The sequence below is a fragment of the Juglans microcarpa x Juglans regia genome, chromosome 6S (assembly GCF_004785595.1).
Source record: "Juglans microcarpa x Juglans regia isolate MS1-56 chromosome 6S, Jm3101_v1.0, whole genome shotgun sequence".
In the NCBI taxonomy this organism is placed as follows: Eukaryota; Viridiplantae; Streptophyta; class Magnoliopsida; order Fagales; family Juglandaceae; genus Juglans; species Juglans microcarpa x Juglans regia.
The window spans coordinates 11,731,681-11,759,231 of NC_054605.1; the positions used below are offsets into that span (position 1 = coordinate 11,731,681).

The 27,551-nt window shown below is 37.5% G+C and overlaps 1 protein-coding gene and 1 pseudogene across 1 annotated transcript; one reads left to right on the forward strand and one right to left on the reverse strand.

The window, feature by feature from the left end:
• Nucleotides 1–10,045: 10,045 nt before the first annotated feature.
• LOC121236619 lies at nt 10,046–13,167 on the reverse strand (annotated as a pseudogene).
• Nucleotides 13,168–23,896: 10,729 nt separating this feature from the next.
• Nucleotides 23,897–24,328, forward strand: LOC121236621. The gene has a single exon (XM_041133063.1). The coding sequence runs from the start codon at nt 23,897–23,899 to the stop codon at nt 24,326–24,328; it is 432 nt and encodes a 143-aa protein (XP_040988997.1).
• The last annotated feature ends 3,223 nt before the right edge of the window (nt 24,329–27,551 follow it).

The window sequence follows — 27,551 nt, forward strand, 5'->3', positions numbered from 1 at the left end:
TAAAATGTAGTATATATATTATATTATAAGTTAGTATAGTAGGAATCGTACGTTCGAACGTTTCAAGTTAACGTTCGAACGTTAAAATAAGAGCGGGAAATTTTCCGCTCGATTAAGGTATCTGTGTGATTATTCAGACGTTCGGACGTTTAGACTATACGTTCGAACGTTATTTGATGAAAATCACCAGAAAATTATGTACATCCGAACACCAAATATGTTAACGTTCGAACGTTAGTTAAATTAGTGCGAGAAATTTCCCGCTGAAATATGGTAACAATTTGATAAAATGTACGTTCGGACGTTTAAGTTAAATGTTCGAACGTTTATCTGTAAATTTACAAACGTTCGAACGAAAAATTGTGATACATTCGAACATATATGAGGAAAGTGCGGGAACTTTTCCGCTAGATTTTATGTTATAAATAAGAAGGGTACGTTCGAACGTGTACTGTAAATGTCCGAACGTTATGAGCGGGAATAATTTTAGCAAATAACGTTCGGACGTACAACTTAAACGTTCGAACGTTTAAACTAATAATTTACGGTATTAATCAGTACGCGCACGGGAGGAAGCCGATCATTTCTTCTTCTCCCGTGGGCGCAACAGACACAGAGAGAGAGAGAGAGAGAGAGAGAGTTAGTGTGAGAGAGAGTTGAGTTAGAGAGTTAGAGAGTTAGAGAGAGTTGAGTTTTGGTAAGAAAAAATTTTTATTTCTTGTCTTTATTTGAATTTTATGATATTTATACAATGTGTTTTTGTTATAGAATATTTCTAATAAGTTAGTGTTGTATTTATTTGAAGGATTGCTTGTTTTGGGAAGTTGGAAGATTTTGATTTGTAAGAGGATATTGTGAGTGCTAGGTATATTTCTAAACTTTATCAATATATTGTTGTGATTTTATGCTTACTCTTGAAATATTGTGATTATTATTTGTATAGTTTGTAAATAGTTTGTGAGTTTTTGTAAATATGTTGTGATATGAATTTGAAATATTGTGTTTCTTATTAGAAATATATTTTCATTAGGCTTTGTTAATACATGTTTATTACTTACTCAACTTTAAAAATATGTTAATACATGAGGCATTTTATTTTGTGAATATATTGTGAGTTATTATGAATATGTTGTGATATGGACTTTAAATATTTAAATTATTATTTGTGAATGACGTTTGAATATATTTACATTATTACAAATAAGCAATAAGTTAGTATAGTAGGAATCGTACGTTCGAACGTTTCAAGTTAACGTTCGAACGTTAAAATAAGAGCGGGAAATTTCCCGCTCGATTAAGGTATCTGTGTGATTATTCAGACGTTCGGACGTTTAGACTATACATTCGAACGTTATTTGATGAAAATCACCAGAAAATTATGCACATCCGAACACCAAATATGTTAACGTTCGAACGTTGGGTAAATTAGTACGGGAAATTTCCCGCTCAAATATGGAGAGACTTTGATGAAATGTACGTTCGGACGTTTAAGTTAAATGTCCGAACGTTTATCTGTAAATTTACGAACGTTCGAACGAAAAATTGTGATACATTCGAACATATATGAGGAAAGTGCGGGAACTTTCCCGCTAGATTTTATGTTATAAATAAGAAGGGTACGTTCGAACGTGTACTGTAAACGTCCGAACGCTATGAGCGGGGGAAATTTTAGCGTATAACTTTCGGACGTTTAAACTAAAACGTTCGAACGTTTAAACTAATAATTTTAGCAAATAACGTTCGGACGTAAAACTTAAACGTTCGAACGTTTAAACTAATAATTTTAGAACTTAATCAGTACGCGCACGGGAGGAAGCAGATCATTTTTTCTTCTCTCGTGCGCGCAACACAGAGAGAGAGAGAGTTGAGTTAGAGAGTTAGAGAGAGTTGAGTTTGGTAAGAAAAAATTTTTATTTCTTGTCTTTATTTGAATTTTATGATATTTATACAATGTGTTTTTGTGATATGGATTTGAAAAATTGTGATAATAATATTTCAAATTAAGTAATAACAAATAAAAGTAACTCTTTAAGAATTATAATAATTAAAATTATTGTATAACCATTGAAATTTAAGAATGATAATTAAATATTTATAATAATATTTAAAATTAAGTAATAACAAATAAAACTAACTCTTTAAGAATCATAATATTTAAAATAATATTATACTTCTTTTACAATTTAAGTATAACAATTTAAATTATATTTTAAGAATGATAATAATTAAAATTATAATATAACCTTTAAAATACTCTTCAATAAAAAAGTCTTGAAACTACTAAATAAGTAGAGTTTGAATATGTAAATATACTTATTTATTATAAACTAAAGAGAAAGGAAATAAGGATCAAATATATTCTTATATAAAAATTATATACTTATTGTCTATATAAGTAAATAACTCACTCAATTAAGTATAACAATTAAGATTATAATTGTGGAATGATAATAATTAAAATTATATAATAACCTTTAAAATTATATATAACAATTATAATCTGTAAATTTTGGTCTAATTGCTTGACTGTCATAGTCTCTTCGACCTTGAGAGGAGAGTCGAGGTCGGACAGTTTGTGACGGTTAAGTAATTAGACCAATTTTTAAACATTTCTTTAAGATCATTCTCCCTCGTTGTGTACAAGACACGAAACGTAGGGTCACATAATCTTCCATCCCTCTTTAGTTTAACAATATGGAGATATTGTTGTATGATTATACTGCTAGATGTGTGTGACATTGCATAAATACCCTTAGACCCGTTTGGGAATCAGTGTACATTTATGTGTCCACTGATTCCTGAATTGTCCAGTGTGGATAGTTTGAGATTATATTATCTGTATTGCACATTTTTGTTACTCGCTACTTTCCACGTTTAATATGAAGTTTCGGTGTCTTCTTCTATTGTTCTTCGGGTATACTGTTCGTAGGGTCACAATCCCGATATTTGAACATGTATACTTGGAGAATTATGGGGAGGTGCTGCCGAAATTTCTACTAACGTAGAAATTAGTAGAGTGACGAGATTTGTGCAATATGGAGAATATAATCTCGAATGGGATAGGACCAACTACCTTATCAAAAAAGTAATGACAATTGGAGCATGACATGCATGTGAATTTTCAATGTACATGTTATTAATATATAGATGTTTTTAGAAATGGACAAAAATTGGATGCGTCTAGAAGATAGACTTGGAAAGGATTACGTACCCTATGCATGTGGAGTAAGAACTTTCATTGATTTTGCACGGGCTTCTGCTGATAGTCGTGGTTACATTAAGTGTCCATGTCGAGGGTGTAAAAATTTGTGTGCGATAGGATTGGATGAAGTAGAGCGTCATATATTTGTGAACGGTATGGATCTGGGGTATACGCGATGGGTACTGCATGGTGAGCCGTATGAAGGGTCAGCAGATGTATTGGTCGATCATCACAATTATTTGCGGCACATGGATGATGATTATGAGCATGATGAGATGGAGGAGATGTTGGGTGACATTGGAGCTGGGATGTTTATGGATGAGGTTAACGACAATGCCTCAACTGGTGGATCAGGGACTGATTGTGATAATTTCCCTTCACTGTGGGAAGATGCAAAGCGCGAGCTTTACCCAGGTTGTACAAAACATTCCAAAATGTCGTTTATTGTGCGGTTGCTTCACATTAAATCATTGTGTGGGATGTCGATGAAAGCAATAAACATGGTATTGGACTTATTTAACGAGGTTCTTCCCGAAGGGTCTGCATTACCTAAGAACTTTTATGAAGCGAAGCAGTTGAGAAAGGGATTAGGATTTGAGTACAAGTCCATACATGCATGCAAGAATGATTGTGTATTGTTCTGGAAGGAGAACGAGGAGAAACAAGCATGTCCTGTATGTGGAGAGTCGAGGTGGAAAGATAAGAAAAACGTCCCGGTTAAGGTGTTGCGGTATTTTCCCTTGAAACCTAGGTTGCAAAGACTATATATGTGTAAGAAAACAGCTCATGATATGAGGTGGTACGAGGAGAAAAGAGTTAAGAATGACGGGTATATGAGGCATCCAGCTGATTCACTTGCGTGGCAGTCTTTCGATAATCAGTATCCAGAGTTCGGGTTAGAAGCTCGGAACGTGCGCCTGAGACTCACAACCGATGGATTCAACCCTTTTGGGAATATGAGTACAAGTTATAGCACTTGGCCCGTGGTATTGATTCCGTACAATCTTCCACCATGGAGGTGAATGACGGCGCCAAACTTTTTGTTAACTTTACTCATCCCTGGCCCTAGATCACCTGGGAATGATATTGACGTATTCATGCAGCCGTTGATTGAAGAGCTGAAAGAGTTATGGGAAACAGGGGTTAGAACTTATGATGCATCTAAGTCGACATCTTTCCAGATGCATGCTGCAGTAATGTGGACCATAAATGATTTTCCGGCGTATGGGAATCTTTCCGGCTGGAGTACGAAAGGGAAGTTAGCGTGTCCAACGTGTAATAAAGAAACTGCTAGTGAGTGGCTAAAATTTTCTCAGAAGTTGTGTTTCATGGGTCATCGACGTTATTTACCAGCAAATCATGCATGGAGAAGAGAATGTGCCAAGTTTGATGGAAGAGTAGAGGATAGGATTGCACCAAAAGAGTTGTCTGGAGAAGAGATAGTGGAACAACTGCAACATGTTAGAGCGAACAATTTTGGCAAAGGTCGGGGAAAGAACAAGAGAAAACGAGCCGTACAAGAATTGAATTGGACAAAGCGTAGTATTTTTTTTGACTTGCCGTATTGGTCGTCATGCAAGTTGCGACATAGTTTGGATGTAATGCACATAGAGAAGAATATTTGTGATAATATACTGGGTACATTGATGAGTATTAACAAAAAGACGAAAGACACGATCAAGACGAGGAAAGATCTTGAGAGAATGAGAATTAAACATAATCTGTATTTGCGGGTGGAAGGCAACAGGGTGGTCATGCCGCATGCATGTTTTACGATGACGAGGGAGGAGAGGATGGATTTCTGCAAATGGTTGCAAGGTGTGAAGTTGCCAGATGGTTATGCTTCAAATATTGGTAGATGCGTGAGTCCTGATGATTGGAAAATCAATGGATTGAAAAGTCATGATTGTCACGTATTTTTGCAGAAGTTATTACCTGTGGGAATTCGTGGGAAGCTTACATCTAATGTACGTGTGGCCATATCTGAACTATGTATGTTTTTCAAGGATTTGTGCGCTCGGGTAGTAAATCGAGATGTGTTGTCGAAATTGGAAGAAGACATTGCTACTATACTATGTAAATTCGAGCAGATCTTTCCACCATCATTTTTTGATGTCATGGTCCATTTAGCAATACATTTACCGCGAGAGGTACTTCTGGGTGGACCGGTGCAGTTCCGTTGGATGTATCCAGTTAAAAGATATTTGGGTCGATTGAAGCGCACTGTTGGGAATAAAGCCAAAGCTGAGGGTTCAATAGCAGAGGCCTATATACACGATGAATGGTTAACATTTTGCTCTCTATATCTTCGTGGTGTTGAGACACGATTTAATCGTCAAGAGCGAAATGCTGATCTTGCTACTCCGCCTCCTCGTGAGCTATCAGTGTTTTCCCAGAATGTACGACCCTTGGGTGCACAAACAGGTTACGATTTAATTGATGGAGAGTTGGGTAAAGTTCGGTGGTATGTGCTAAATAACTGCCGAGAGATTGATGATTATCTTAGGTATGTCATTTCATTTCTTTGAATAATTATAGTTTTCTTTAAATTAATTAGAATTGTTGTACTCAAAATATACTTCTTTTGCAACATGTTATAACAGTGACCACATGAACAAACTTAGGACGGAAGCCGTAGAAAATATAGAGGCAAGACACGAGGAAGAATTTCCCGGATGGTTTGAAGAACGTGTATGAACTAAAATTATATATATGTTATATTGTGAAATTTTTAACTCTGGATAATGAAATAATAAATATATACTATTTCAATTTATAGATTTTGGAACAACGTGCTCGTGATCCCGGATCAATTTCTTCTGAATTGTATGCATTGGCCCGTGGTCCCTCAAATAGAGCACTTCGATATATTGCATGCACGGTTCGAGGTTATAGATTCCATACTTTGGACCGTGAACGTAATAGAAAGACTCAAAATTGTGGTGTGTTAGTCGAGGGGAGTCATAGAACAGATGATATTGACTATTATGGTGTCATACGTGATATTATCGGATTGAAATATCTGGGTGGGTCTGTAACATATGTTTTTAAATGTGATTGGTGGGATCTAGGCGGTGGTCGGGTTTCAATACATAGGGATAATCACTTTACGAGTGTCAATACTGCATCTAAATGGTACGAAGATGATCCATTTGTATTGGCTTGTCAAGCTACCCAAGTCTATTACTTGATTGATCAAATGAAAAGTGCTGATGAAGATAGTGGGGAGATAACTTGGCGAGTCGTACAAAAATTTGTTCCTCGAAATATATATGAAGCAGGAACGGGTGCAGATTACGAGAATAGTGGAGATGAAGATGACACTCCGATTGTTGAGGCATACCAGGAAGATGGAGAGGGTATTAATTTGTTTGTTGACCTCGGTGCACTCGAGTTGCTCCCCTTGTGTAGAGATGATGTGCCACCAGTACATCTCGACCCGTCTGTATTAAATGATCATTCAATTCAAGTCAGTGAGGAGGAAGAAGAAGACGAGTCAGAAGATGAAGACGAATCAGAATCCGGGCAGGAGGTGGATAAAGATGATGAAGAAGAGGTGCATGATGATGATGAAGATGTTATTGATGGAGATTCTGAAGCAAGCATGGAAAATTCATCTGAAGAATAAAAGTACTAAATATTTTATTCATATAGGTGACTAAAATATCTTGAATTTTCATAATTTCTTCTAATTAATTTTCTTTGATATAATTAATTATTTTCAAGAATGCCGCCAAAACGACAACGAAGAAATGTGCCTCCGCCAAGTCCAAGTCCTGAACCCATTGAGGACTTCCCACTCGAGGAATCCGTTCCTAAAGATGAAGCTAACACAGAAGAGAACAACAGCCAGTCGACACCTACCAGTAAGGAAATATTGTCGTTGATAATTATATATATAGTTAATATTTTTTTCTCAATAACTATATAATTATAATTATAGTATATCTATTATCATGTAGTTGATGCATCTGCACGTCGCGGTCGTGGCTATACACGTGGAATCTCTCTTGAAAAAAATAGAAGGCATGGTAAACTGAAGATCACAATTCCTGATAATTCCACTGGAGGAGTGGATGATAGTGCAGCAGCGCTTTCCTCCTATATTGGCACAGTAGTTCGAGCTTATGCTCCATTTTATGTGCGCTCATGGCGAGATGTTCCGATAGAGATTAAGGAGCACATTCGAAGTCGTGTGCTGGTGAGTTTACTTTTCAGTACATTTTTTTCACCTAGATTAATATATTATATTTTTTACCTGATTCCCTTATTAGGATGAATTCGACCTCGACTTTGGCCGTAGCGATGATTTGAGAACCGTGAATGAGTTGATGGCTACACTATTCCGACGTCACAAAGGACGATGTCATGACCACTTCAAGAAGTTTGAGACGTTGGAAGAGGCTGCGCAGTCTCCTTTTCAGCAGATGAAGTTAGATGATTGGAGAAAGTGTTGTGATCTTTTCGCATCTCCAGATTATCAGGTATTTTACATTTATATCTTTTAATTATTTACATTCATATTCGTTTTATATATTATATGTATATATATTACAATTAACATTTTTAATATATTTTGTAGCACTTGAGTTCTACAAATGCACAGAATAGATCCGTTCTGACTGTCCACCATCGTGCCGGTTCAAGGTCATTCCACCGTCTTGCTGAAAAAATGGTAATTAAAAAATTATAGAATTCATTTATTTTCCTGATATTATTTCTGATAAGTACTAATATTATCTTTTTAAAATTGCTAATATTCTCGCTTTGTTAGAAACGTGATGATCCTGAAAACTTTTCCCTCATTCATGTCTATGCTGCTGCTCACACTAATGAGCATAGTGAGTGGATGGATCCTGTCGTTGCAGATAATTATGTAAGCAGTGTTAATTTTGTTAAATAAATTATTTATATAATATTTTAATAGTTTATTTCTTATTTCTATTTCTTTTAATATGTTACTAATTATTTACGATCATTACCTTTTAAATTGCAGAGCAAAATGTTGGAGATGCAGTCGGCTTCTGAGGAATCCTCTCCTAGTGACATAGACATATTCACGCAAGTGCTCGGGCCGCAGTCTAGTATGGCAAGAGGTTTGGGATGATCTATCAAGCATAAATGTTCATCCTCCTCAACTTCATCGGCTTCACAAATTAATAATCTTACGGCAGATTTAGAAGCTGCACGGCGTGAGAATTAGTATATGAGGTCGAGACAACAATAGTTAGAGTCTCTCTTAGAACTACAGTCTCATTTAGAGACGCGTTTGCAGGACCAACAGAGAGACCAGGAGGAAAGAATACTCAATGAAGTGCAAGAGCAAGTGCAACGGGAGATGATGGTGCAAATGGAACGTGTTATGTCGTTGCAATAGAATCCCCGTGGGCGAGGGAAAAAGAAGAAATAAATTTTATCAATATTTCTGACTAGTTTTAATATCTAATTTTGTACTTTTATAAGACATTGTTACTTCTTAATTGGGTATGTAATATGATACAATTGGTATTATGTTTTTAAATTTTATGAAATTAGTATTTCTGATCTGTACGTTCGAATGTAAATAAAAATCGTTCGAACGTTGGTTCACACTGTAACAAACGTTCGAACGTAAATACAATTGAATCGTTCGAACGTACTCACGCTAAAACGAACAAACCGTTCGAACGGTAAAGCGACTAACGTTCGAACAAAGAACTTGCATTTGGACGCTCCTTCATTTACATTCGAAATAACGTCCGAACATTAAACGTGCTACGTTTGAACATTTACGTTTACGTTCGAACAAATATTCGAACGTTTAATGTAATTAACGTTCGGACGCATTAACATTCGAACGTAAATTTTATACGTTCGAACACGATATCCAACGAACGTCAACTTCTCTCATTCGAACGCCAATCGGTCGGGTATAACGTCCGAACGTTTGATTTTACGTTCGAACGTGATTTTCTGTGACAGTTTATAACCGTCACAAAAAAAGGAATGTTCGAACGTTGTACCGAATGGAACACTTCCAACTGTCACTAAAAATATTTTTTGTGACAGTTGAACAGTAAACCGTCACCAAATGTTTTCTGTGACGCACTTTAGGTGACGGTCATGGTGACGGTTTCAAACCGTCACCAAATATGTTTAGTGACGGTTTGCCATTTTTTTGTGACAGTTTTCTCTGTCACAAAACACACATTCTGTTGTAGTGATACCTTCCCTCTTCATGTTTAAGTAGCTTAACTTTGAGTAATATACACACACAATCTGATACCAGTTGCACCTGCTCTGATTTTCTCATCAGCTCATGGACAGTTTCTCGTGGTCAGATTCCTTTTGCTGTAGTTTCCTGAAGATATTTTGAATGATTTGTGAAAGAGCAAAGCCTCATAGAAACAAGCCCAGAATTTCCAAGATGATGATCCTGATGACTTTTAGACTCAAGGTACCTAGAAGATGTGCCAATGAAGTTATGTTTCATGTGTTTCTATCAGTTAAATAGGCTATATTATTAACAGGTGGGTATTTACTGGATTCTTGAAGGAATTCATGAATCCTGTTTTCGAAGAATTCTACCCATCTTTGATGTTATGTTTGTTTTACACTTGGCCAAGGGATTTCTGGAGGAGAAACTCCCATTACAGACCATAATTATTTGTGTTTTGTAAGTTAGGTCAGAAGTTGTGCGACTTCTTCCTTCCTTTTTGGTTTATTGAGTATTTAATGTTGTTCGAAAAATTCATTCGGATATCAATAAATGTTGTGCGGTGAAAGAATTATGTTTCTGGTTGATGCACTTTTGCATTTGTATTCAGTATACAAAAAATGATATCAGAGATTACAAAGAAAGAAGTTCTTACTATTATTAAGAAGACAGATCTATGGTAATGGATAGATACAAAAAACAAGACAAACTGATGACTATGCATGTCTTATTAACGACAATGCAGCACCGGTACAAGGTGAAGAGATGTTTTCCTCCGAATGAGTAGCCTAAAAATCTCAGTCATGTCTAAGTCCTCCACAGTTGCACCATCAGGCAACTCCCAGTCAAAGCAGTAGAGGAGATTGGCCAACACAAATTCAGCTTCTATGATGGTGAATGACATCCCGGGGCATGCCCGCCGTCCCATGCCAAAGGGGATGAATTGGTCATGATGGCCTTTGAAATCAATGGAGTTGTTAAGAAATCTCTCTGGGAGAAACTCCTCTAGCCTGTCCCATAACTTGGGATCCCTTCGAATTGCCCATGTGTTGATCAAGATGGTTGTTCTGGGAGGAATATCATAACCTACTAGTTTAGCACTTGCAGATGTACTGCGAGTAACCATAACAGGAGGATGTAACCTCAAAGTTTCTTTGACAATGCACTTTAAGTAATCCATTTGATCTAGATCAGCCTCATTTACTTTTGATTTTTCTCCCACCACTGTTCTTACCTCTTCTTGGGCTTTCTTCATCACACCAAGATTTTTCACAAGCTCTGCCATTGCCCATTCCATGGCTGTGGCAGTGGTATCAGTTCCTCCCACAAACATGTCCTGCAAGAAGGCAAAAGAAGTAATGAGTTTTAGTCGTGTGTGGGAGTGAGTGAGTGAGTCGGTGGGATACCAGCAGGAGCGCTTTGATATTGTCTTTTGTGATATCGATATCAAGCATGCCATTCTTCTGAAGATGGAGAAGAATATCCACAAAGTCTTTCTTATCAGATTGGTTGCTATCCCCGCTCTTTTCATGTTCTTCAATTATCTGATCAAGGACTGCATGTAATGCTTGAGAAGTCTTCCTCAATCTTGCAGAAAATCCAGTCAAAACATCAACCCATCCCAGCCATGGAAAGAGGTCTTCAAAGCAAAATGCTCCTATGACTTCTATTGCCTTCCTTAATAAATGCCCACAATTCATGCTACCTTCTTCTCCTTCATACTTCTGACCAAGGGAGGATCTAGAAGTTATGTCATTTGAGATAGTAACAAGCATCTCACCTAGATCAATTGCTGCTCCATTCATACACGACTTCGTATCTTCTCGACCATCTCCGCAACTTCTTCTTCCCTCACAAACTGAAATGCTTGCACCCTCCTTTGGCTTAAAATCTCAAGAACACAGATTTTCTTGGCTTGTCTCCAATACTCACCATAGGCTCAAAAAGCAATGTCGGTGCATCCATAGAAAAATAAATTTGCTGCCTTTATTTGGGGCCTATTCAAGAAAACCGCATCATGGTCCTTCATGAGCTCCCAAGCTATTTCTGAGGATGAAACTATAAGAAATGGGGAATTTCCAAAGCGTAATAGCAGAATAGGGCCATACTTCTCAGAAAGAGCATGGGAGATTGGTGGAGTAGTTTCCCTATCTGGTGAAGGTTGCCAATTATTGGCAATTTAGGAGGAGAGGGAGGGAAATTGAATTTTCTACCTCTAGTGAGCTTAAGGAGATGCAGTAAGGAGGAGAAGAAGCAGGGAGAAGAGGAAAAGATTTAGCAAAGTGCTTGAATGCAGTAGTTGTCACCATTTATGCAGCAAGGTCATTGGATCCATTCCTTGTTTAGCTCTTCCTTCTGCTTCAAAGATTTTACACTAAAGTATCTTGATAATCACAGGTTTTTGACACATAACAAACATCAGCTTGGTTTCACCCTAAAGCTCATAAAAACTTGAGCAAATTTCAAAGTCCATGCTACACTGGTTTTGCCATGTGAAATCAGAGTAGTTTATACCTAGAGTATGGGATAAATACAGCTCTTTAGGATAATGGTAACCATGTTGTGCAGCACTAATTAGAATAAAAAATGATAATTATCAAGATGTTCCGGTTTATGTGCATGCTTATTGCAATGAATATAAAATATTAGCTGGCTGTCTTTGCTTTCCAAGAAAAAGATTCTCAAACATCTTATTAAATTTGAGGACCAAAGTTGAAACTGAGTCACAGTTAGTATATAATTGAAATTTTTTTGGGATAAGTGGTATCTTCCACTCAAGACTCAAATTCGGATAGAACAATCTTGGTCCAACATATGAGGACTATATTAAGAGGATAGATGTCCCACTTTCTTTTCTTAATTTTTCACTAAGAAAATATTTGGGAAATGAGATAAAATGAAAATTTTGTGAAACGAAATGGTTTATATTCCGAAAGAAGCATCATCGTACTAATGAAATATAAAGATTAGGCGGCTTGGTTCCTCGTTATATTTCTATTGGACTTAAGCTTTCAACAAGAGAGTTTTTTTGGGTGAGTGTCACAGCCCTAGCCCTCAACGGTAAAATGCAGTATGTGGAGGTGAACATGCGTGGGGAAGGAAATCATGTAACCGGACCTGTAACAGTGAGGGTTGATGAATTGATCTGGTTCAGATTGGAAACTCATCTCAACTCATCTCAATTCATTTTATCTTATTATTAAAATTTTTTCAAATTCTTACATAAAATATAATAAACAATTCAACTTTTTTAAATCCTAAAATAATAATAATATTAAAAAATAATATTATAATAATATTTTATTCAACTCATCTCTGAATCCAAACGGGACCTAGCCGTATGTCTGTCTATAAGTACATACTACAAATATTATTGGAAAATGCTAAGGAGCCCGATTTGGGCTCCCGTTTGCTTTTCTCGTCTGACGTGGGAAGGTTAGTTGGCCTTTTCGTCTTTTTTCTTTTTCTTTTTCCCTCCCTCACCCAGATCTCTCTGACTCCGCGTCTCCCCTGCCCAGTGAAACTCATCATTATCATCATCATTTTATCATATCTAAACATAAAAACTTGTATTTTGGATGCCTAGAAATCAAAAGAAAAGTACGAGTGAAACCAAGAACACTGCCAAGTCCCAACTACTATTTGAGATTCAAAATCTTCCTTTCCTTTTACCAATTATTTTGGCTCAGAAAGAAAACAAATTATATACCAGACTCGTATATGTAATGCAAGGAAAACTTACTGTTTCTAGAATCCGTAAGAGGGACATCGTCCTCACCTTGCAAGTGAGACGGAGAAGGCGCCTATATCGTAACCGTGATGGACATTTCCTTATCGGGATGCTTCCAACGGGGTCTCCATCAAGTCCTTTTAAGTGGCCCGACAACCAAAATCACCAACCACTGTGACCAATAGCCATAGCCGAACCCACAAACACTCAAAACACCAATTTTCCCAATTCACCTAATTTAATCCTTCAACTACCCAAAAGAGTCTCACTCTTCTTGCCTTAACAGAAACAAAGCCACAAATCAACAAAACCAAAAACTGAGTCAAAAAAAAATTCCAAAACTCAAAAAACTCAAAACTGAGTAAGAAAAAAAAAAAAAAAAACCCCAACAATGAGTCTCAAATTAGTACAACAAAACTCAAAACTAAGTCCAACAAAAATTTCAAAACAACCAAAGCCAGAAAACAAAACTAAAAAAAAAAAAAAATGGACATTGGCATCTTACCTTGAAGAAGAACTGGGCAGTGATCGGCGGGCAGAAGAGACGGGTTCACTGGGTAGGGGAGAAGGAGACAGAGATGCGTGGGAGGGGAAATGGAGACTGAGAGGGAGATGCGGGGGAGATGGAGATGGAGAATGAGTTTCACTGGGCAAGGGAGACGTGGAGTGAGAGAGATCTGGGTGAGGAAGGGAAAAAAATGTGAGAAAAAAAAAACAAAATGGAAAGGCCAACTAGTCTTCCCACGTCAGTTGGGAAAAGCAAACGGGAGCTCAAATCGGGCTCCCAAGCATTTTCTAATATTATTACCGTGTACCAATGAATTAAGGCAAAAGGGGAAAGCCACATCTGGTTCAATATTGCCTTACATAAGCTTTTTCCGAACATGACTCCAGAAGATGGATGAGTGAAGATAAAGGTTCGTGAAGAGATGCCAAAGTAGAGAAATTACGGATTCGAGTTTTCGGGGATAACATTAATGTCAATTCTTTCTAATATATGTTCTTCTATCAATTTTGACATACAGGCCCGCCCTTCTGAACCTCTCAAAATTTTGTCTATCTATAATAGACGACGAATAAAAATTTACCATTGCTTTACGTAAAATGCAAAAGCCACCTTTTAGTTTGTAAGGATAAATATAGAGATCCAGTACAGGTGTAACCGGTTTGGTTTGATCTAGTTTTAGACAAATTTTAGGACCAAATTGGTATACATCGTTTTTGTATTTTCAATAACTGATACCGTACCGGTTATCCTACTAAACCGGTACTTTCGATTTTATCAGTTCCGGTCCGGTTTTAGTATTAGTATTACTAATGTATTTATCAAAATAAATATGTTGAGAATTTATTAGACCATCAAATGTAATTAATATATACTTTATATTTCAAAAATATAATCAAACAAATGTTTATATTTAAGATTTAAATTTTATGTTATAAATTATAATATAACATTATTTCATATATAATTATATATATTATATAAAATTATATATAGTATAAAAAATATTATATATAATATTAAAAATTAATTAAAAATATATATTAATTGGTCCAGTGCTGAAAAACCTAAAACCGAAACCAGACATTTTTTGACCTATTTTTAAAATGGAGGAATCAGTCCTGGACCAAACCAACTGGTTTGAGCCAATTCTCCAGTTTATTATTATAGCCCTAGATCTAGGGTCGTGCGACAAAGACTCACCGTGAGAGCAGCTATGAAATGGCAATGAGGTGGCTAAGGCAGCAGTAGTGCATTATGGAAAGTGATGAGAGAAAGAGAGAGAGAGAGAGGGGGAGAGAGTGCATGGCGTGAAGGGGAGAGAGAGATTATCGAGAGAGCTGTGGGCTACACATGGGGTGTTCGGCAATGGAGACTCACTGTGTAGCAACGACTAAACATGGCAGCTTCTTCCATCGATTGGGATGCAGAGGCTTTCAACTCTTGTGGATCACGTTGGGGGAAGCAGGTGCTCTGTTTTGAAGAGCAAAAACAAAGCCTGCCATGAGGGGTTGGATGCGTGCAGATTGTAGGCATGGAGGAAAAGGTTGTGCGACAATGGTTGGCTTGGCTTCGGGGTGCTAGTGCTCGGTTAGTGGGGGAAAAGGTTGTGCGACAATGGTTGGCTTGGCTTCGGGGTGCTAGTGCTCGGTTAGTGGGGGAAAAGGTTGTGCGACAATGGGTGTGACGCCACCAGATTCTTCTTGGGATCGGGCGGACATCCGAAGTTTTAGGACATACAACACAATGTTACATGTCCCCGTTCATGACATATAAGATGTAATATTCCTAACATGCATCTAGCATTATGCAATATTAGCAGCGGATAATTTTTTTTTTTAGCAATACTATGCACCAAATTATAATACCCCAAATAGTTAAAACATAATCTAGAGGTACTTAAAACATCCACGATTACAGCACGTGTCTCAAAAGACTGTAATCTCACAACAACGGAGACCTGACTCCATAATTACATTGTAAAAATATACTATTGAGCTAGTTCGTTGAGTAACTCGCGTAACTCGACTATCGATGCCAGAATACTATCCAAAGACCTATCTATGGAGGCTGCAAGCTCCGTGTTGCGTCTAAGGCATCTAGTCAACCTCCTCTAGTCTGCCAATGTCTGCTCCTTCCTCTGATCCTGACACATCGCCTACCATTCAGGAAAAATGATAGTTGGGACTACCACGGTGAGATTTGATTACAAATCTCAGCAAGTTAACAAGAAACTTTCACACAAGTTAATGATGCATGCATAGCAGTAAAAGCATGAATGCATAATCAAAGTCATAAGTAAGCATAGCATAACTTGACATATGGCATGATATAAATGACATAACTTGAACTGAAACTGAAACTTAGCTTGACGTGACATGGCATGTACGTGAACTTAAAAATATAACATAGACTAGCAACATAGCTTAAACGTGAACTTGGAAACATAACCATGGACTTGAAACATAGCATCAACGTGAACATACATAATTTGAACATAACATTAACCTGAACATAACATAACATAACATAATGTGAACTTGAAACATAACGTGAACGTGAACATGACATAACATAAACATGAACATAACCTGACATGAACGTGAACTTGAAACATGATATGAACTCGAAACATAGCATGAGCGTGAGCATACAAAACATGAACATAAACTTGAACATAACATAACGTGAAACATGACTTAAACATGAAATACATGAACTTGGAATCTTATTCAATAGACTTAATTAATAAAAGTGACCATACGGGTGCTACACGGGTCCTTTTGAGCCTTGTGTCCCTGCCGATTACCGCATCACAACACATGTGTCTATACCAGTTGTGAGTGCGAAACATAACATAACGTGAAACATGACTTGAACGTGAAATACATGAACTTGAAATCTTATTCAATAGATTTAATTAATAAAAGTGACCATACGGGTGCTACACGGGTCCCTTTGAGCTGTGTGTCCCTGCCAATTACTGTATCACAACACAGGTGTCCATACCAGCTGTGAGTGCGCTAATACGTACTCAATAGTTGCTGTGACCTCATGTATTCTACGTGTCACAATCGCTGTGTCTCACGTAGTGTATACTCCACAGTTGTTGTGGCCCCATGAATTGTTTGTGCCACACTTGTTGTGGACAAATGTAACATAAAGTGTGGCTCCATCAGCGTTAGTGTCTGGTGCGCTCCAGTGACCAGCTAGTTAGGCCTCATTCGCAACCTATTGACTGAACTTCATCAACCCAGAGAATTTTACACCTATTTAGACATTCCGACGTGAACAAACGAGTTCTACTAGGATATTATCCTATCCTAGCGCTTAGGATTGTGATTGACATGAATAACTTAACTAGCATATATAACATTTCGTAACGTGATGTGACATGAACGTGACATAAAAGACAGAAGTCCTAATGTAGTGTAACTTGACATGAACGTAAGATGACAGACATGACATACTTTGAGACATAAATGTAATAGATAACATTCCATAACATGACATACATATAATAGACAATATTTTGTAACATGACATACTATGTAACAAACTATATTTCGTAACATGGCGTAACATGTGACAATGAGCATTACGTGACATAACATACATGCAATAGATGGCATATGTAATGTGACATACTTGCAACATATAGCAACATGAGACAAAGTATACTGTGCAACAGATAAGATTTTCATGATAGAATAATTCGTGCAATAGATAAATATGTGATGAAATGACATGACATGGCATGGCATATATAACAATATACGAACATAAACTGTAGTTCTCTTACCCATCACACATACACAGTAAACTGATGGTAAGTTAAGAGCTAACTTACTTCGATCGTCGCGTTCTACGAGAATAAAGCGCGAAATACAAGGAACTGTAAGAGGGTATTCTAAAAGTTAAAAATTTAATTACTAACAATTAGAAATGTGAAAAGAGATAATTTAGAGTAAAATTACCATTTTACCCTCTACATGTGAGAAAATGACTATTTTATCCCTAACTTAAGGATTTCACATCCTAACTCCAAAAGTTACCAAAAATTACATTCCTCAAGTAAATTCTGTCCTAAACTCAAATATCAACTCAGAAAACTTTACAACCATTCACAACTATGGAAAACTCACTATGACCGAAACATTTATAGGTCATTTCTATTGATTTTGGTTGCAATTTCTTCCATTTTCAAAATCCATGATTAACCAAAATTTTGTGACAAAGATCTTCCTATCCTAAGTTTAAAAACACTCTTAAAATATCCATTAGGAAAAAGCTAACCATCAACACCAAACTTTTTGTAAGAAGACCCAAACATTTTAACAAAAAGTAAATCCTTAAATCACAAGTTTTAACCTTAGTAAAACATCTCCAATAATTCCAAAAAAATCAAATCTTACTCCTAACATATTCATAACATCATCCTAAGATCAACTACGTTTTAAATCATCAAACAAAAGTCACCAAAAATCATAAAACAACACTTGGAGTTTTTGGTTTTACACTTAGTCCAAAACAGAAATTTTTCTCTCAATTAACTTTGATCAATCTCTTGATCCATGGCTTAAAGACATATGATCTTCAAACTAAAACATCTCATGATTTAAAAATGCATCCTAAAGAAGATCCAACCATCAAATTTAAAATCACATGGCTAAAATTCAATAAAACATGGATTTAACCCAAAAAATCAAATCTTAGGCATAACCGAAATCATCTTGCATAGAAAATCATATCTTTAAAACAAATACCAAATATTTTCAAAATAACATCCTAACATGTATATAAGAAGCTTAGGATCATCATATAAAAATATCAAAACTTTTGGAATAAGATTAAACCACGAAATATTCAAACTGTCACAAAACAAAAACTGTTTTTCCACTTCCAGTTTTCAAGTTTCTAAGTCTAAGGAAATCTATTATCAAAAGCTTTATTCATGCAACAAAACCTCAATGAAAATTCATAAACACATGCTAATAACACTCAATAAAATTTTCGGACCAAGATATGTCCATTAGCTCAGTAAAAATTTTTAAAACATAACATACTCTCCAGTTTCATGCCCAGAATGACATTTCCATGGTTAAAAATACTTTTGACTAACCATATGAGCATGGAATAAGATTGACTAATAAGATATCAGCAGAAACTACACTAAAAGATGAACAACTTTTATAAAGGAGTCATCGTGCTAAAATACTTAAAAAGGGTCTAAAATTACCATGCAAAAGACCTAGAAATCTACCCGAGAGAACTCTTTTGAGTTTCTCTCTAATAACGGGGTGAAGAAGTGATAAAATAGAGTAAAATATACCTTGCATGACTTTAGACTCCTAGAGGAGAAAGTCATGGGCTTGAATGATCCTTGATTGGAGTTGGCAATGTGACATAAAGTGGAGAATAGTGAGTGGCAAGGATTGTCTGCAGCAGCTGTGAGAGATGGAGGTTGATGGAGTAGACTTCTCCTTCACATCAAGGCACTATTGAGTACAGCCAATGGCAGTGGATGGTCTGCCATGTGGGGGAGAAAACTTCTTCAAGAAATTTTGCCAAGGTGGCCAAATTCGTGGGCCTTGGTGGGCCCTAACCAAGTGGGCTTCAATTTGGGGTTTAAAGGGGTTTGGATAGGGTTTGAGATGCTATCAAGCCAAATTTAATTTTTCTTGACCCAATCAAATTTTCAACGTTTAAAGGTTGGATAATGATGTCATAACAAGATTTTGATTAATTAATAGCATGTGAAAGTGATTTAATCAAGTGATTGAACACAATGCTAGAAATCAGATTAAAAAGGATTTGAAGGCCAACTTTAGGGTTTGGAAAACCATTCAGGGTTTCGGTTTCAACCAATCTTTTGGGGTTTCATTTGGATTCTAACCATTTAAGTTTTCACTAGGATTGAAACCCTCTTTGGTCAGGCACAATTTGGTTGATCAGATGAAACAAAGTTTTGCTTAGGTGGCATGATCTCACACATTGATTTCCTTCACAAATCTATCTAATGGTTCCTCGTGGTACCAAGTGTCTAATGCTATTCACTATGTGTGGCTAAGATCTTGTCAAGCGTCCAAATAAAACTTCTCTAACCTAATTTGGACATTCCACACTATGATTTTGAAAATACTGCACTAGGTGCGCTTATCGAAATTACTATTCATTCCAAAGAAATTCATAATAAACTTAGTACTGAAAAATCCTAAATATTCATAGTAACTTATAATGAAAATCGTTTACTGAAATTCAACCCCAAAGTGCCCCTAAAAAATAATTTCACAATTTCAAAACAGGCGTTTCGTCCGGAATTATGAAAATGGGTTATTGTGCCATAAAATCATAAATAATCAATTGATTCTAATGGTGTAAACCAAAACATATTATGACACTTCTAACTACCTCAAATAATTAAACTTATATTTCTAGCACCATAGTGAGTGATAATATTGACTATGTTGACAGATTAAAACTTGTTCAATTGGTCAATTTGTAAAAACTTATGGGGTTTCCACAAGGTTCTTAAAGTCAATAAAAATTCCACCAATGAATTTTTAACGGGCTATTGCAATGGATATGGGGCTAGCAACTTGTTGTCATGTGTTTGGTTGGCTGCGGTTTATGGAAGGGAGTCAAGGTGGTGGTGCTTGGCGACGCACATGGAGGGGCTGCGGTGCAATGTTGAACATGGGATTGAGTCGTGGGTTTGCTTCCTTTTCTCTCGGTCCATCTAGGTGCGGCGATAAAGAGCTTTGGGTTAACGACAACTTGTGGCTGGTGGTTTGTGGCAGCGCAAGCAAGGTAGGGCTTGGACAGTGGCTGACAGCAGTGGGCAGTTTCTAAAATGCATGAGAGGAATATATATATATATATATATATTTATAGGTGATTGAAAAACCCTAGAGGAGGAAAGGGAAGAAACGTGCATGGGTGCATGATTGTAGAGTCGTGCATGGTGGGGAGTTTCTAAAGAAATTGGATGTCGGGTCGCTTAGTTTAGAGCAACCGGGTCAGGGTCTTAATAACTGGATTGAGTCAGTTAATGCAATCCACATAATCTTTTTGGCTTGCCCGTACTTTCATGGCTCGATCGTTTAATAAAATAATAATAATAATAATAATAGGTCTCGACTCAACTGTTAAAATAGCCCTACTCGTCTTGTAAATTTTTCAAGTCAATTCCCAAATTAAAAGATCCCACTCGGTCCCTTAAATAATTTTAACCTAATTGTTAAGTCCAATAAAAATTCATATACAGTCGAAATAAATTTTGGACCCGTAACTACTCTAAAATTACTCGTTAAATCTCAAGTGGGTTTTTCATACGTATTAACCCAGAAGAAAAAAACATTATAGAACCTACAATTAGCTTGGGCTTAGTGTTTGGCTTGAGTATTACTGTGAGGGGAACTTTCCCCTTGAAAAAAGGCCCATAGGGCCTCGGCCCAGAAACCTAGCCCAATGAGGATCTGACCTGAATAAGGGGCAAACTGTCAACCAGGGAGAGGCCCTGTCTACTCGACAAGACAACTCAACCTGATGCATAGATGACCTTCCTCCAAAACAGGGTATATACAGGAAACGTGGAGGACCCTTGATTCATCAGTAATCAGAGCATCAACGACTCCCATAAACCAAGTTAAGGCTCAAGAAACTATCCCATATTAATGATACAGTAAATCAAGTCACACCCGCAATTACGAGATCGACACGGAGCCCCGCCACATTTAAGATTCTGACAAATGAACATTATGAAGACTTCTGATATCATAGCGACAGGCTTGATCCGCTCACCAAACTTCTAGTATAAATAGCCGATCCCAAGTATGAGGATGCTCTCTCTGACTTTTAAGCTTTCCTACTTATTTACTACACTCCAAGAACATTTACTGACTTTGGCATCGAAGGCTTCCCCAGCCCCCATGCCACCCTCTCAAAGTCGCGTACACTTCTCTCTTTGTAGGGCTCATTATAAAGACCTGAGTTGTCAGAGCCTGATCCAAGGGTGTGCGAAACACGACATCAACATTTACAAATTGTACAGTTATAAGATATGCAAATTCCTATTTTTTTTAAAAAAAAGTGTACAATTTTGAGACCCACGTAAAAAATAAAAAATAAAAACAGCAACAACAACATTCAATTTTTAAATCTTATACAAGCTTATTGAAATTAGACTATTCAAATCTGATACCACTTAGATTTTGATTTGGTCAAATTTTTAGTTCTTAGGAGTGTAATATCTACCCTCTTCATGTTTAAGTAGCTTAACTTTAACTAACTAATTGGCTAGTCTCCTCTCTGTTTTTCCTGCGAAAACAGAGGTGGTGAATTTTTTTCTCGAACCTTCGAGGAGGACGAGCGGTTGAGACTCCGTGAAAACGTGGACGGAGGATGGAGGAGATGGAGGGTCTAGAGGAGTTATGTGGGAACCTATGTCTAACAGAAGAAGAGAAAATGGGGATCGAACTTGGGAGTAAATCTGAGGATGCAGTGAGGGAGAAAGGCGATAGAAGTTTAATTGGGTAGGTGTGTATGGAGAGGGTGATTGGGAAGGAGGTGCTAGCGTCAACATTGGCCAAAATTTAGAGAATAAGCTACCCTACAACTTATTAGGAGGTGGGAGTCAATACGTTCACCATCACTTTTAAGATCCACGCCGATAAGTTGAAGGTAATGGATGGGCATCCATGGCTATTTGATAGCCATCAGTTCATCCTCCAGGTGTTTGATGGTTTCTCCCAGCCACAACAATGGAAATTCGATAGAGAAGCTTTGGGACTCAATTCCATAATCTGCTGATGGCTTAAATGATGAGGGACTGTGGAGTTAAAATTGGAAATTCAATGGGGAAGGTGTTGGATGTGGAGGTAACAGATGATGGAGTGGGCTGGGGTCAATTTCTGAGAGTAAAAATAGAGATTGCATTGCTAAGAGCTATTGCGAGGGGTAGATTTATAAAAACTAATGGACGTAATGCGTGGGTTTATTTTAAATATGAGAAGTTGCCTCGGTTGTGCTTCCATTGTAGCTGGATTATACATGGAGAGAAGGGTTGTGTTGTAGAAGCTAGTGGAAGGGAGTCGAAAGAGGCTCCAAAATTCAAATTTGCTCATCGTTAAGGGCTGACACAGTTACAAGGAGGAGATCCTATCAATATGGAGCTGGGTTGGAAAGAGAGGGAAGGGTGTAAAGCAGATCTGAGGAGGGTTGAGGTAAGGGTTGGAGGGATGAAAAAAGAAATGAAAAAGAAACTGGGAGGGCGAGATCAAAGGAATGTGAGGTGAAAAGAAAGGAAATGGATCTAACAAGGTAGTTGAGATGGAAAAACCAGGGGAGAATGAGGTATTTAGTAGGAAATTGACTCTTTCGTGGAAGTAGAGAGAGGGAATTCAGAACTAGAAACAAAGGCAAACAATGAAGATTTAAAGGAACCTAGAGAGACTGGTGTGGGGAAGAGGCTATGCTCCATAGTTGATCAAAAGGCATTATCAGGCACTGAAAAATAGCTGCCTCTTAGTGAACTAAGGGGAATCAGTGTGATGATTGATGATGAGGAAATCAATGAGGGGCAGAATGTAGTGCAGGCCATTTTGACAATTGGAAAATGGAAGTGTAGAGCAAGAGGTAAAGGTAAGGCATCAGTGTCCTCTAGTTTTGTTTGTAAAAAAAAAAAAAAAAAAAAAAAAAGGTGGAAGGGTTAGTAGTGAGGAAGAGAAGGAACAAAAGAAATTAAAATGAATGGGAGGAATTGAGGCTATGTTGACATTAACAGGATTGGCGGAGGCTGTTTGGCAGCCCCGCCAAGAGCAATGAAAACCATTAGTTCGAACTGTCGGGGGCTTGGGAATCCCGAACAGTTAAGGCTTTTTGCTTGCTAGAAAAGGAAAAGAAACCCAACATTCTCTTCCTAATGGGACAAAGTTAGATTCAAGAAACGCTACAAGGGTGCAAAAGAAATTAGGAATGGATGGTTGTATTGTGGTTGAACCTACGGGTATGACGGGTAGGTTGATGATGATGTGGAAGAATGGAGATGAGGTAGAATTACTGAACTACTCTTAGAGGCATGCTAGTGTATGTGTTAATGGTGAGGGAGGGCAAAGCAGATGGTTATTAACAAGGCTTTATAGAAATCCAAAAGCTAGTACAAGGGGGTCATCATGGGAGTTACTTAAGGCCTTGAAACCGTTACTAGGAATGGGTTGGTGTGTTATAAGGGATTTCAATGAAATTGTGACCCAATATGAGAAAATGGGGGGAAGGGAGAGAAGTGAAGGGCAAATGGAAATGTTTAGAAGGGCTTTAGAGATGTATGGGCTCTCTGATCTGGGACGGTGTGGGTATAAGTTCACATGGAGCAATGGTCATGGGGATGAGTCTTTCGTAAAAGAAAGGTTGGATCGGGCTATAGCTAATCATGGTTGGGCTAGTAGATTTCAAGAAATGAGTGTGGAAACTCTAGTGACTTGGGTTTCAAACCACAAACCCCTTGTTCTTGCTGCTAATAGGAGAGTACAAAGGTATGTTAAGAGAAGAAATTTGAAGTATGAAATGAGTTCGGGCTTGGAAGAGGAGTGTGGAAGAATTGTGGAAGTTGAATGGGAAAAGACCTTTGGTGTGAATGAGCCACGAAAAAAGTTACAGAGGGGTCTAGCTGGGTGCAAAAACTCATTGAGCAGATGAAGTAGAAATTATGTTCTAAGAGGGGAAGGTGAAATTAAAGAGTTGTCTAAAAAAATAAAAATCATTGAGGAGGAGGAGGGGCTAGAAAATAGTTGTGAATTAAAGAGGCTAAAAGGAGAGATTAATGTACTTCTAGAACAAGAAGATCTGAGGTGGAAGCAGAGGGCAAAAAAGCACTGGTTAACATATGGGGACTGAAATATTAAGTTCTATCATGCATGTATTAACTAGATAAGGAACAAAAACACTATTAAAGCAATCATGGACTCACAAGGGGGGATGGTGGAGGAATAGGTGGAGATAGAGGGTGCTTTCTATGGCCACTTCAATGAACTTTTTCATCATCTTTGTCTAAAGTTGAGGATATAGAGAAGTGTGTTATGCTAGCTGAGCCTAAAGTTACAGAGACAATGAATGAGAGACTGGAAAAGGATTTTACTACTTGTGAAGTAGAAGTAGCTCTTAAACAAATGTCAGCATTGAAATCACTTGGCCCAGATGGATTTGGGGCAGGTTTCTACCAAAATCATTGGCATATTGTTGGGGAGGATACATGTAGGGCAGTGCTGGATTTTTTAAATGGAGGTGAGATGAATGAGGGGCCAAATCATACCTTAATAGTCCTTATACCAAAGGTTAAATCCCCACCAAGGTCAAGGAGTTCAGGCCCGTAAGCCTCTGTAATGTGTCGTATAAACTCATCTCAAAGGTGATTGCAAACAGAATTAAGATAGTATTACCAGAAATTATCTCACCCAATCAAAGTGCATTTATCCTGGGTAGGCTAATTTATGATAATATCATGATAGCCTATGAGATGTTGCATACCACGAAGACAAAATAGAAGGGAAGTGTTAGGACTATGGCAATAAAGCTAGATATGTAAAAGGCATATGACAGTGTGGAATGGTCTTTCCTTGAAGCTATGATGAATAGACTCAATTTTGGGATGAAGATAAGCAAACTGATCATGAAATGTGTTTCATCAGTGAGCTGTTCAGTCTTAGTTAATGGGAAAGTGGGGAAGAATTTCTTACCTTCAAGGGGCATTAGGCAAATGGACCATTTGTCGCCTTACCTGTTTATTATTTGTGTAGAAGAGTTAAGCCAACTGCTGTTGAAGTCAGAAATGGAGGGAGCAATAAGGGGGACATCCATAAGTATTGGGGGCATGCGAGTGAACCATCTCCTTTTTGCTGATGATTGTGTATTATTTTGCAGAGCTTTAAAAAGGGAATGAGAAGCTATTTACTCCATTCTAGAAGTCTATGAAAAAACCTCTAGGCAGGTCCTTAACAAGGAGAATACAACTATTTTTTTCAGCTCCAATACGACAAAGGATGTGAAAAGAATGATGTTTAAAGAGGTTGGGGGTTGTATTATGTGATAATTATGAAAGGTATCTGGGCTTGCCAGCTGTTCTAGGAAGGTGAAGGTATAATGCTTTTCGAATCATAAAGGAAAGGGTGTGGTTGAAGATGCAAAACTGGAAAACTGTTTTTCTATCTAAGGCTAGAAAAGAAGTCCTTATAAAGACTCTCCTTCATGCCATCCCAACTTACACAATGAGTGTATTCTAGTTGCTAAAGAAATTATGTAGGGATATCGAAGGCCTAATGTCCAGATTTTGGTGGAGTAATTGTCAGAAAGAAAGGGGCATTCATTGGAAGAGGTGGAGATGGTTGGGCATGGCAAAGGTTGAAGGAGGGATGGACTTTAGAAACCTGAAATTTTTTAATAGAGTTATTCTTGCAAAACAAGAATGGAGGTTACTCAAGGAGCCTCTATCTTTAGTTGCAAGAGTTTTTAAGGATAAATACTATAAAAATGTTCAGGTTCTTGAGGTTCCCTTTGGAAAATCACCTTCTCTGATATGGAAGAGCATTTGGTCTACCATGGGTTTAGTGAAGGAGGGTTTGCTATGGAGGATTGGAAACGGAAAATCTGTCAACATATGGGGCCAGAAATGGTTGCCCACTCAAACAACCCACTATGTTCAATCTACAATAAAAATCCTACATGATAATGCTAAAGTGAGTGAACTAATAGAAGAATAGGAGGGGAGGTAGAAGGAGGATGTTATAGCAGAAATTTTTAATGAAGAGGAGGCTAAGGTGATTTGTACAATCCTTGTTAGTAGGCTTGGAGGTGCAGATAAACCAATTTGGGGTCCATCAAAGAATGAAAAATTTTCTGTTAGAAGTGCCTACTTTGTTGAACAGAATAAATATAGATTGGAGGAGAGTGGCCCCTCTCATGTAAATGAGGAAGTTGAAGTATGGAAGAAGATATGGTACCTTGATGTTCCAGGTTCTACTAAGCATTTCATGTGGAAAGCTGCTAACAAAATCCTTCCAACAAGGGTGAATTTAAAGCACACAAAGATCATTGAGGATACCAAGTGCCCAATCTGACAAGTTGAAGATGAAACCATAGAACATATTTTATGGAACTGCCTTGCAACAATGGATGTATGGGGAGAGATTAAAAGCCCTGTTTATAAGTGGCCAATAGGTGGTGGGGACTTTATACAATTTTGAATAGAAATGTGTAAAAAGATGCGAACATAAAAGTTAGAAGAAATAGTGATGATAATGAAGAGTATATGGTATAGAAGAAATAATTTTGTGTTTGAAAACAAATTTGCTAGCCGAGGTAGAGTTATACAGTTAGCAATTGGGGGGCTTAAAGAGTTTCATATTGCAAACTAGATAAGAGAGAAAAGTTTGAAACAGACTGTAGTAGGTGGCAGGGGGAGAGTTGGAAGAAACTTGAAGGGAAATGGTTTAAATCCAATTTCAATGGAGCTATTCATATGGAGCAACAGAAGATGGGGATGGGTATTGTGGTCAGGGATAACAAGGGGGAGGTAATAGCATCACTGTGTGGTTCAAAAGGGTCTGTAGATTCCCCTTTCATTGCAGAGTTTAATGCCCTTTGGAGAACAATGGATCTTTGTTCTAAACTGGGTATCCAGTATGTGATAATTGAGGGGAATGCAAAGGAGCTCATAGATGCTGTCAAAGCTGAAACGGAAGATAAATCGTGAAGGGGGCAGCTTTTGGAAGATATAAAGCACAGGTGGAAGAACAAGAAGCAATGGGATTTGAAGTTTACATATAGGGAAGGGAATGAAGTGGCGCACCATCTTGCAAAATTGGCTTTGCAGTTGAATGAAGAAATGTGTTGGAGAGAAGAAGTCCCTGAGCATGTATATCATTTA

Excerpts from the sequence above, each read along its gene's own strand:
- LOC121236621 (XM_041133063.1), top strand. The coding sequence starts at position 23,897 with ATGGGGGGAAGGGAGAGAAGTGAAGGGCAAATGGAAATGTTTAGAAGG.